The sequence below is a fragment of the Pelodiscus sinensis genome, chromosome 29, assembly GCF_052426305.1.
Source record: "Pelodiscus sinensis isolate ZL-2025 chromosome 29, ASM5242630v1, whole genome shotgun sequence".
Classification (NCBI taxonomy): domain Eukaryota; kingdom Metazoa; phylum Chordata; order Testudines; family Trionychidae; genus Pelodiscus; species Pelodiscus sinensis.
In genome coordinates this window covers 4,984,293-4,995,344 of record NC_143080.1, presented here as the reverse complement: position 1 = coordinate 4,995,344, position 11,052 = coordinate 4,984,293, and the positions used below count along the sequence as shown (strand labels likewise).

Here is an 11,052-nt window from a genome sequence, read left to right as displayed (position 1 = left end):
GTGGCTCAGGTACCCCCTCTGGGAGGGGGGCAACACCCCTCCAGCTCTCCCCTCCAGTTTTGCAGTCCCCTGAAGCGTTTCCCCCCCTTTGAAATCAGAGGCCAGATGCCAGTGGGGCTGTGGGGTGGGGTTGGTTGTTTTTCATCATATATTTATTACATAAATATATAGTAAAATAGACCAGCGACAATTACCATAAAAATATCTTTCTTTAAAATCCTGACCAAAAACACAAAGGGTTTAAAATCGCACGTCACAGACACTGTGATTGTCATGTACATCAGCAGCTCTCTGCCACCCAGCCCCCTCCCTGGTTTGGCATGGAGGGGGGCACGTGGGAGGGGGAAGCGGGGGTGGTCTCACCATCCTGTGCCCCCCCCAAACCTCCATCCCCCCTCAATGCACGGAGACCCAAACACCGACATACATTCAACAACTCCTTCTGCAGCCTCCTGAGCCGCAGGGCAGGAGCCGCAATGCATAGTACAGAGGGTGGGGGGGAAGAGCCCCCGATGACTGGACACCCCCCACGAAAAAAACCCAGCCAATGAGCTCACGGTCTCTAGAGATGGGTCGAGTTTGAAGCTACCCACCCTGCAGCAGTGCTACCCTGGGGGGGACCAGTTCCAGGAACTAGGAGAGAGGTGGTTGGTGCTCAAATACTGAGAAGGGGGATGTGGGAACACGGGGGGGACGGGGGACGGATTGTTTCTGGCAGACACAGGGCACCCTGTGGGGTTCACCTCCCCCACGCAGGGAGCTGGGGGGGCAGGGGTGTCATGCCACAACCTGCCCAATGTGTGAGCTGGGCTGGGGCGGGGCCCCCCTGGGAAACAGAGGTGGGGGGGGAGATAGCGACACTGGATGTGCAACTGTGACGGGGAGACCAACAGCTATAACACGGAGCCGCCCCACGGGGAGCAGCCAGACCGGGCCCAGCCAGCAGGGGGCAGCATGGCCCCCCCACCTAGCTGGGGTGTAATGGGAGGCTGAGGCCCCATTGGGGGGGGTGCGCGCAGACAGCTGCCATTCACTCTGCCCCCCCCTTGGAGTGAAGTGGCAGCACTCAACGGATGGGGAGGGGGCTTACATAAACTGAGACCCCTCCCCCAGCTCCATCGCCACCTGGCCCCCTCCCACGGCCCATTTGCACACTGAGCGCCACCAGCCCCCTCCCCAGGAATTGGGGGGGGGGGTCACACCATGTCCAGGGGCTTGGCCTGCGGAAAGGATTTGTCTGAAGCCTCCTGCACACTCCCTGGCCCTGTGTAAGGGCGGGCAGAGGGGTGGGACTGGGGGGTGGTTGCTGGCGTGCCCCCCCCCCCACGCAAACCCTCTCCCTGGCCATTGGGAGCCATAGGCTGGCTGGTGCACAGATCCCGGGGGGGCTGTGCATGGGGACAGGGCACTGCCTACATAACTGGGGGAGCCTTGGAGCAGGCTTCCCCCTCCGACGGCCCTGGGAGATGGTCACTGAGCTTCCTCTGGAGCCCCGGGGAGCCTCCCTTGCCCCCGCTGTCAGTGGGGGGCCATCAGCTCCCCCCCACTGCTGGTGCTAAGAAGCCCCCCTTCCTCTAGGGCAGGAGATGCCTGTCCCCCCCATAACACGGGGGAGCTGCAAAGCCACTGATGTGTCCTGCAAAGGGCCTGCCCGTGCCCCAGCGGGAGCAGACATGCTGGTGTAACACGCTCACACACGACAGCTCGCACGGGGGGGCGTGGCTGCACACCTGGCACACCCACAGCCCTCGCCCACCCGCTCTGGGAGGACTGGTTCCTGTGCGCCGTGCTAGGCCTGGCAGCCGGCACCGCCTCGGCTGGCTCTGATGCTCGGACACCCCACAGCCGTGGGGCAGGCCCTGTAGGGCAGGAGGTCAGAGGGTTCCACCGCTGCCTAGCTTAAGCTAGCCCAGCCGCGCCCCCTCTGGCTGGCCCCGGCACAGCAGGCACGGCCGGCGGGGGGCTGGCAGAGGGGTAGAAGGGGCCCTCGGGAACGCTGGGGGGAGAGGAGAGGAAACGGAGCTGGGCTGGGAGCATGTCAGGTGATCAGTCTCATAGACTCATAGACTTTAAGGTCAGAAGGGACCATTATGATCATCTAGTCTGACCCCCTGCTCAGTGCAGGCCACAGAATCTCACCCACCCCTCCTAGAATAATCCGTGCACTTAGACACACGGATCCTGACCCTGGCAGGCTCGTGCCGCACACACGCAGACTCACCGACACGTGCGCACAAAGCAAGGAGCAAACGTGCAAACACATGTGCACACGCACCGGGGGGGGAGCTGCAGCAGGGCCCAGGCCAGCTCTTCCATCATCTTAAGCAGCACCCTGTTGGAGCCCTGTCTGCTGCCCCCCCCCCCCACCCTCAGTGGCCCATTTCCTGAGCCAGGGGGGTGACATCTCCTCCCATCCCCCGCCACCAAGGCCTCCGGCACCACCTCCACCAAGGTCAGGCTGCAGAACTGGGCCAGAACCATGCAGCCTGCTTTGCTCAGGGGGGCCGGGAGCCCCAGTCCTGTGCAAGGCTAGAGGGGGCACACGGGGCTGGCTGCCGGGGTCTCACCCCAGGGAAAGGCCAAATGTAGAGCCTTCCTCCACAGCCATCCCTGGGCAGCCGGGCCCCCAGCTCCGTGCATTAGGGCTTGGGCTCTGAATGCCACAGGCATGCTGCCCGGATGGCCATGCCCCCAGCCAGCTGGGCACAGCCACACACTCCCAGCTCCCCTCCCTGCCTGGGACCAAAACTACCAAGGAGGATGGGGGGAGGGAGGATACAGGGGAGGCTGAAGAGTCTTGACCCGCCCCCCATTCCAATTTCCTAGCCAGGTTGCTGAGCAGAGCAGAGCAGAGCAGAGGCCAGCAGGGCAGTAGGGTTTCTGAACGCAGCGACTTCACAGTTATTCCTTAGGAGCTTAAGACATTTTGCACCAATAGTGCAAGGAGATAAAGACCCTGCCCCCCCCCCAAAGCACCAGCCCTGTTGTCACTGCGAGCGGCTGCAGAGCACAGCAGGGGAAGGGGCCCGGGGCCGCAGCCGGCTAGTGTGTGTGTGATGGGGGGGGGCACGTGCAAGGTGACAGTGGGGTGCGGGAACAGAGTCTATCTGAGCTGCCCGGCTGCACCCGCTCAGACGCCCTAACCCAGCCCCCCCTCGCGTTCTGCAGCCAGGGCAGGGACCGAGCCGGGCTCGCTGCCTGCAGCTGTCAGGGGGCATGGAGGGAAGCCTGGGAGGGGCAGGACAGTTTGCAGGAGGCTCAGCTTCTCCTCCTTTTACGGGAGGTGCCAGAACCAACCCCCCCCCCCCCGGTCCCTGGGTTCTGGATCAGAAGCAGCCTTTTGCAAAAATCAAGATCAGCCCCAATTTGACCCATGTTTCGCTCCCTTCCTCCAGACCAGCTGGCCCCCAGCATGGCTCCCGCCGCTCGGTGCAGGGCCGGAGCGCAGCCGGGCATGGAAGAGACTTGCAGGCTCAGAGACAAGTGCCAGCCCCAAGCATTTCCCACAGGAGCTGGTGTATTAGCTGATCCAATGTGGGGCCCTTCCCCTTGTCCTCCAACCTGCCCTTGATTCCTGGTTCCTAGCATTTCTCCACAACCGCCCACAGAAAAAGCTGCTTTTTTTAAAAAAATGAAAGCCGAAACTTCCCCTGGACTCGGGTAGCTGGGGCTTTGCAAAAAGCGGGAGGGCCGCGGCGGCTGAGGAACGGGCCAAGAGTCTGTCGCTCAAGCCAGGGAGGGCGGGATCAATTATAAAAAGCCAGAGTATCTGATGGGGAGACCTACTCCTATGCTGTACGGCAGGGGCCACGTTGCCGAACGGGACCCACATCTGGGCCCAGCTTTTCCATAGAGCCCGTGACACTGGGTGCGTGTTGGGTGCTGAAATGGACTGAAAACCCAGGGTCCTTCGCAGGTGCCGGGCCCTTGAGTCTCCATCTCTCCCAAGCGCTCTGGGAATACTGCAAGAGGGGCGGCTAATGCCGAAGGGGACCCCAAAACCCTCTCTTCCCCCCCTCCCACAGAACCAACTCCTTCCATGGCTGCCACTAGCCCCGGCACCCTTGTCACAATGCTAGTGGGACCTCTCCTTGGCCCACGCGGAGCTCCCCACGCGACTCCCACCCAAGTCCGGCTCGGCTTCTGTTCAGCACATGAAGGGTTAAATCGGCCACGTGCCACCCTCCCCAACCAACCGACCAACCAGCAAAGGTTTGTGTGTGTGTTTTTTTTAAAATAACCCGTAAAAAGATTTTTTTTTAATTAAAAAAATTTATATATATAATTATATATATATATATATATATATATATTAGCTTAAATCGGAGCGACGTTTAACCCTGCGCTGGCTCTCCTTGCCTGGACCTGAACCTTAAACGGTACATTCAGAATAAGCCCATCCCCCACGCCATGAGGCAGCCCCCACGCCCTCCCCCGCCCCCCCTTCTCGACTGAGGTAAGAAAAAGAAAATTCACGCCCTAAACTGGGTAAGAAAAAGCTTAAACACTAACTCCCTCCGCTGGCTACTGACATGGGTGGATAGCTATAAATACAAGGCGCGAATCATGGGCCGGGGGGGGAGGGGGTGCGCGCAGACGGACACACGGCTGGGAAAACGAGGGGGGGTGCCAAAGCGTTGCTGATGACCAGTAAGTGCCCCCACAGGCAGGGGTGAGTGAGTGCAGCTTCACTGCACAAGGAGTGACACGCAGAAGTCCAGAAAGGCCCCCGCCTGCCAGGCCTCTGATCTGCCCCCGGCGGTTTGAATCCCTCCACGCGTATCTCCCCCACTCGCCTTTGCAGCCGGGGAAGCTCAGTAAGTGCTGCTTCTCCTGCTCGCTTTGAGGCTCAGTTCGGCTTTCAGGGTGGGTCGTGCGGGCGCCCCCACATGGCTGCTGTGGTGCTGCGGGGGGCAGGCGATGGGTTATTCTGTCGCCTGGGGGCTAGTCCCTGCATGGCGATGCCGGGAACTCGCCCGCGCTGGAGGAGCCGCAGTGGCCACGGTGGGGTTAAACATGGGCGCCCGGCCACCGCCGTGATGTGGGTGGCCTCCAGGGCAGACCTGGGTCCAGACGCGCCCGCCGCACGGGGTGAGAGATCTCCCCTATGACGGGGGGGGGGGGAACCCCGGGCACAGCAGTCCCACGGGGGAGGGAGCAGGAAGCGTGCGCAGCCCAGCCCGGTGACCATGGGGCTGCTGGAGGAACCGGGGGGAGAGGGCGCGCGAGGCCAAGTGGAAAGGGAGAGATTCAAAACGGAGCCACCCCGGCTTGGCCTGTCCCTGTCTCCCTGGAAAGGGCAAGCGCTTCTGCTCAGACTCTTGTGCCTGGTAAGTGCCATTTTCCAGGGCTCCCCCCGCCCTCCCCCTCGCCCCCTTGCCTATGGAGAATCAAGGCTTTGAGGGGGCCAGGAGAACGAGGCCGCGGGACAGCAGAGCTGCAGGACAGCGTAGCGCGTGCTAGCCAGCGGCAGTGCAGCGAGCGGGGACTGGCCATTCCAAGCATGGCCCCCATGGGGAGCAGCGCACAGTCCTCCCCGGCCGGGCAAGGGTTCTCCGGGGGCACGTTACAAGATGCAGATGTCCCTTGCCCTGGGACGGGCCACTGAAGGGGCAGGGATCTGGGCAAGGGGCAGAGGCGCCCCCCCAGAGCTGCTCAGAAAACGGGGCATCCCCACAAAAGCAGCTTTTTGGCAAAATATCGACAACGGAAAGATTTCCGTTGGGAACAGCACCGTGCTGCCCGAGGGGAGCTGTCGCTTGGATGCCGCCCCATCCCCCCCTAGGGGCTGGTTTCGCCCTCCCCCACGAAGCCCCAGTGACTTCTCTTGGGGCATTTGCCCCTTCTCTGCGTGTGTGGTGGGGGGAGCAGCGTGGGAGACTCTGGCCATAGTGCATCATGGGAGACAGAGTCCGACCAGAGTCCAGCCCCTAGAGATGAATGGCAACTCGAGCTCCCCAAACCACAGCTCCCAGGTGGGCACGGCGGCTCCATCTTTGAAGCCAGCTCTCTGGGTCGAGGGGCGTTCGTTCTGTCAACAAGGCATCGCCATTTGCCACAGGGAGCAGATGCTGCGCCAGAAGTGGCGCCTGGAAAACCGAATTGTCCCACGAGACGGTTTAGAGCAAATGTTTTCGGCCAATTCTTACTGCCCCCCCCCAATCCGAGCACAGCCCCCAACCGCCGTGGGGTGGAGCCTCCCCCCCCACGGCTGCCTCTGCGTCAGGACAGTGTCTTGCGCTTGCACTGAGGGAGAGGCGGGTGCGCTGGGGGTGGGGATGCGGGGGGAGTTCGGGTGTCAGGATGGACCTGACCTAAGAGGTAGATGGGCCACAGTGGCAGGTTCTTGCGGGGGGAGAGGCGGGGCAGGGGCAAGGGACCTGACAGTCCAGCCTCAGAGCCCTGATTCTCCAGCACAGCAGGGAGCGGATATTCTCCGACAGTCCGACCGGCACGGGAGGGGGGGGGGGGGGTTCAGCTGGCACCCTGGCTTTGCGCCCTGACATTTGATGGGCAATCGAGGCAACCCAGGAATCTAACCAGCGCCTTCCCACTGGAGTTCCCTCTTTTCCTAAAAAAGTGCATTTTTCGTTCACACTTGGCTCTGTGGCCCCCCCCTTCTCCCTGCGCCCGGGTTGTCCCCGCTAATAATTTAATAGCTTTTCTCTTCTCAAAGTGCAGTTAGTTCATATTTTAGCCTCTCAGGGAGGGAATAAATGCTTAAAAAAAACCCCAAACCCCAAACTAAATCATCTAAGAAAATAATAAAAGAAACAAACGCTCTGACGTCTGGGACTGACCTGTGCAAACAAACAAAATTCATAAAAGTCCGTGGAACGAGAGAGGTTTATTTGGGGGGCGCCGCATGGTGCCAGCTGAGCCCAGTGCCAGGGAGGTGACGGGACGGAGAATTCTACGTGTGTGGGATTTTTCCTGCCGTCGGGTGGAAATCAGGCCTACGTCTCCAACCCCCAAGGAGATCCAGGTCCTGCCCTGCTGCTCCAGATCCAACTCCCCCCCCCACCCCAGCTCATGTTGTGTGTGGTTTTTTTGAAAAGTTTCGCCGGTCCCCACCCCACCTCAGCAGCAGCCCTGCCCCCATGGCCCTGCCCCTCTGTGGGGGGTGGGCGCTGCCGGGTGACACCCACGCGCGATATTTAGAAAAACAAACCAAAACAAAAAAGAACCAAGTAAAATGTGTCCGGGAGGGGCTGGAGGGCGGGGCTCTTGCCCAAGTCCTGGCTCCGCCCCCTTGCCCCTCTCCTCCTCCCCTGCCCTAGACTTCCTGATCCTCAAAGACCTCGAGGAAGAGGGGTGGGAACAACTCGGTGGGGCATTCCACCTTCATGTGCAGGAAGCGGCTGGCGTGGCAGGCGCCGATCATGCGCAGGTCGGTCACCTTCATCAGCAGCTTGGGCCAGAAGTGGGGAATGTTGTGTTTGCGGTAGTTGATGTAGTGTTCGAACGCGAGCAGGTAGGTTTCCTGGCACTTTTCAATCTTCTCCACGCGCAGCAGTCCGGTGCGGTCTGCGGGCGGGACGGGCGGGCGTCGGGCGGGGCCGCGGGCTACGCAGCTGCCGCCCCTTTGTCCAGCCCCACGGCTGCCCTCCATGCCCATGGCTAGCTCCCCGCCCCCTCTCCAGCAACCCACCTGCTCCATTGCACCCCCTACCCACCCCTCCGTGCCCATGGCTAGCTCCCCGCCCCCTCTCCAGCAACCCACCTGCTCCATTGCACCCCCTACCCACCCCTCCGTGCCCATGGCTAGCTCCCCGCCCCCTCTCCAGCAACCCACCTGCCCCATTGCACCCCCTACCCACCCCTCCGTGCCCATGGCTAGCTCCCCGCCCCCTCTCCAGCAACCCACCTGCTCCATTGCACCCCCTACCCACCCCTCCGTGCCCATGGCTAGCTCCCCGCCCCCTCTCCAGCAACCCACCTGCCCCATTGCACCCCCTACCCACCCCTCTGTGCCCATGGCTAGCTCCCCGCCCCCTCTCCAGCAACCCACCTGCCCCATTGCACCCCCTACCCACCCCTCCGTGCCCATCCCTAGCTCCCCGCCCCCTCTCCAGCAACCCACCTGCTCCATTGCACCCCCTCTACCCACCCCTCCGTGCCCATGGCTAGCTCCCCGCCCCTCTCCAGCAACCCACCTGCCTCATTGCACCCCCTACCCACCCCTTCGTGCCCATCCCTAGCTCCCCGCCCCCTCTCCAGCAACCCACCTGCGCCATTGCACCCCCTCTACCCACCCCTCCATGCCCATGGCTAGTTCCCCGCCCCTCTCCAGCAATCCACCTGCGCCATTGCACCCCCTCTACCCACCCCTCCATGCCCATGGCTAGCTCCCCGCCCCCTCTCCAGCAACCCACCTGCCTCATTGCACCCCCTCTACCCACCCCTCTGTGCCCATCCCTAGCTCCCCGCCCCTCTCCAGCAACCCACCTGCCTCATTGCACCCCCTCTACCCACCCCTCCATGCCCATCCCTAGCTCCCCGCCCCTTTCCAGCAACCCACCTGCCTCATTGCACCCCCTACCCACCCCTCCGTGCCCATGGCTAGCTCTCCGTCCCCTCTCCAGCAACCCACCTGCCCCATTGCACCCCCTCTACCCACCCCTCCGTGCCCATCCCTAGCTCCCCACCCCCTCTCCAGCAACCCACCTGCCCCATTGCACCCCCTCTACCCACCCCTCCATGCCCATGGCTAGCTCCCTGCCCCCCATCCAACCCACCTGCCCCATTGCACCCGCTCTACCCACCCCTCTGTGCCCATCGCTAGAGCCCTGTGCAAAATGAGCTGGGGATCTCCACATCCACATGGGCAGATATGATGTGGGTATCTGTGGATTTGCACCGTTCCCCTCTGTACTCCTCCTACCCCCACAAAACCCCTCTCCCGGCCTGCCCATCCATCCACACCCGTCGCGTCCCCTTTCCGGCTGTTCATTCCCATTGTTACCCCCCTACCGCTCCCTCCCCGGAAATACTCCGTGATCCATTCACCTGCACTACTACCAGCTATCTGCTCTCCCGCCCCGCATCTAGCCACACACCTGGCCCCACCCAAACCCCTCCATCTCCAGCTATCTCTGAGCCCAGAGCAACGGCTCCGGCTCCGGCTCCGGGCTCCATGCCGGCACAAGCATAGCTGTGGCTGTCGGCTAAGCCCCACACATGCTCCACAGGGAGCTTTGTCTCCTGCATCCCAGGCCTGCCCTCTGGCACTCTTAGCTGGCCCTGCAGACCTGGGCTGGTGCATCCAAGAGCAGCTGATTGTGAGGGGCAGGCTGTGGAGCTCTCAGCTGAATCCACAGGGGGTAGAAGGAACTGCCCTCCCTGCCCCCATGGGCAGCAGCAGCCATGTGGCCCAGTGCATGATGGGAATATCCCTTCCCAGCAGCAGGGCCCAGTGGGAGTGAGGGGCAGCCGCCCCCCGCAGGCCCGTACCTGAGGACATGAGCAGCACGGCCTGCAGCAGCGCCACCTCCGTGTCGTCCAGGTTGAAGGCGGAGAGCGACTTGCCCAGGTCGAAGATGGCGTCGGACACCACGCCCAGCCCCCCGTTCTTCAGCTGCTCCCGCTTGACGGCCATCTCCCCGCTCAGCGTCAGCGTCTCGCTCTCGGGGTCGTAGCGCACGGCCGCCCGCAGCGACATGATCTCCATGCAGCAGCCCTTCAGCAGGATGATCTGGTCCTCGCAAGGCAGCTGCGGGGCGGGGGCGGGGTCAGACACGCAGGGAGGAGCCTCTGCTGCTCTGTGCTCCGCCTACTTCCCCGGGGGCCCCTCCCCCGATCCCGCCCCTTTCCCTCTGATCCCTCCCCTTTCCCTCCGATCCCGCCCCTTTCCCTCAGCTCCCGCTTGGACCCCTCCCCCAATCCCGTCCCTCCCGCTTGGACCCCTCCCCCGATCCCGCCCCTTTCCCTCAGCGCCCGCTTGGACCCCTCCCCCGATCCCTCCCCTTTCCCTCTGATCCCTCCACTTTCCCTCCGATCCCGCCCCTTTCCCTCAGCTCCCGCTTGGACCCCTCCCCCGATCCCACCCATTTCCCTCAGCTCCCTCTTGGACCCCTCCCCCGATCCCGCCCCTTTCCCTCAGCTCCCGCTTGGACCCCTCCCCCAATCCCGTCCCTCCCGCTTGGACCCCTCCCCCGATCCCGCCCCTTTCCCTCAGCTCCCGCTTGGACCCCTCCCCCGATCCCGCCCCTTTCCCTCAGCTCCCGCTTGGACCCCTCCCCCGATCCCGCCCCTTTCCCTCAGCTCCCGCTTGGACCCCTCCCCCGATCCCGCCCCTTTCCCTCAGCTCCCGCTTGGACCCCTCCCCCGATCCCGCCCCTTTCCCTCAGCTCCCGCTTGGACCCCTCCCCCGATCCCGCCCCTTTCCCTCAGCTCCCTCTTGGACCCCTCCCCCGATCCCGCCCCTTTCCCTCAGCTCCCGCTTGGACCCCTCCCCCGATCCCGCCCCTTTCCCTCAGCTCCCTCTTGGACCCCTCCCCCGATCCCACCCCTTTCCCTCAGCTCCCGCTTGGACCCCTCCCCCGATCCCGCCCCTTTCCCTCAGCTCCCGCTTGGACCCCTCCCCCGATCCCGCCCCTTTCCCTCAGCTCCCGCTTGGACCCCTCCCCCGATCCCGCCCCTTTCCCTCAGCTCCCGCTTGGACCCCTCCCCCGATCCCGCCCCTTTCCCTCAGCTCCCTCTTGGACCCCTCCCCCGATCCCGCCCCTTTCCCTCAGTTCCCTCTTGGACCCCTCCCCCGATCCCGCCCCTTTCCATCAGCTCCCGCTTGGACCCCTCCCCCGATCCCGCCCCTTTCCCTCAGCTCCCGCTTGGACCCCTCCCCCGATCCCGCCCCTTTCCCTCAGCTCCCTCTTGGACCCCTCCCCCGATCCCGCCCCTTTCCCTCAGCTCCCGCTTGGACCCCTCCCCCGATCCCGCCCCTTTCCCTCAGCTCCCTCTTGGACCCCTCCCCCGATCCCACCCCTTTCCCTCAGCTCCCGCTTGGACCCCTCCCCCGATCCCACCCCATTTCTCTCAGCTCCCGCTTGGACC

At 63.4% G+C, this 11,052-nt stretch overlaps 1 protein-coding gene across 2 annotated transcripts in view; it reads right to left on the bottom strand.

Annotated features, from left to right (window-relative positions):
* Window positions 1–118: 118 nt before the first annotated feature.
* Window positions 119–11,052, bottom strand: part of THRA (thyroid hormone receptor alpha) — a 49,533-nt gene continuing 38,599 nt past the window's right edge. For both annotated transcript variants that reach the window (XM_075911471.2, XM_075911472.2), the window contains exons 9-10: window positions 9,454–9,712; window positions 119–7,527 (exon numbers count right to left, since the gene is read on the bottom strand). In XM_075911471.2, the coding sequence (XP_075767586.1) occupies window positions 7,277–7,527; window positions 9,454–9,712 (510 nt within the window). In that variant the 3' untranslated portion in view covers window positions 119–7,276. The remainder of the gene's footprint in view (window positions 7,528–9,453; window positions 9,713–11,052) is intronic.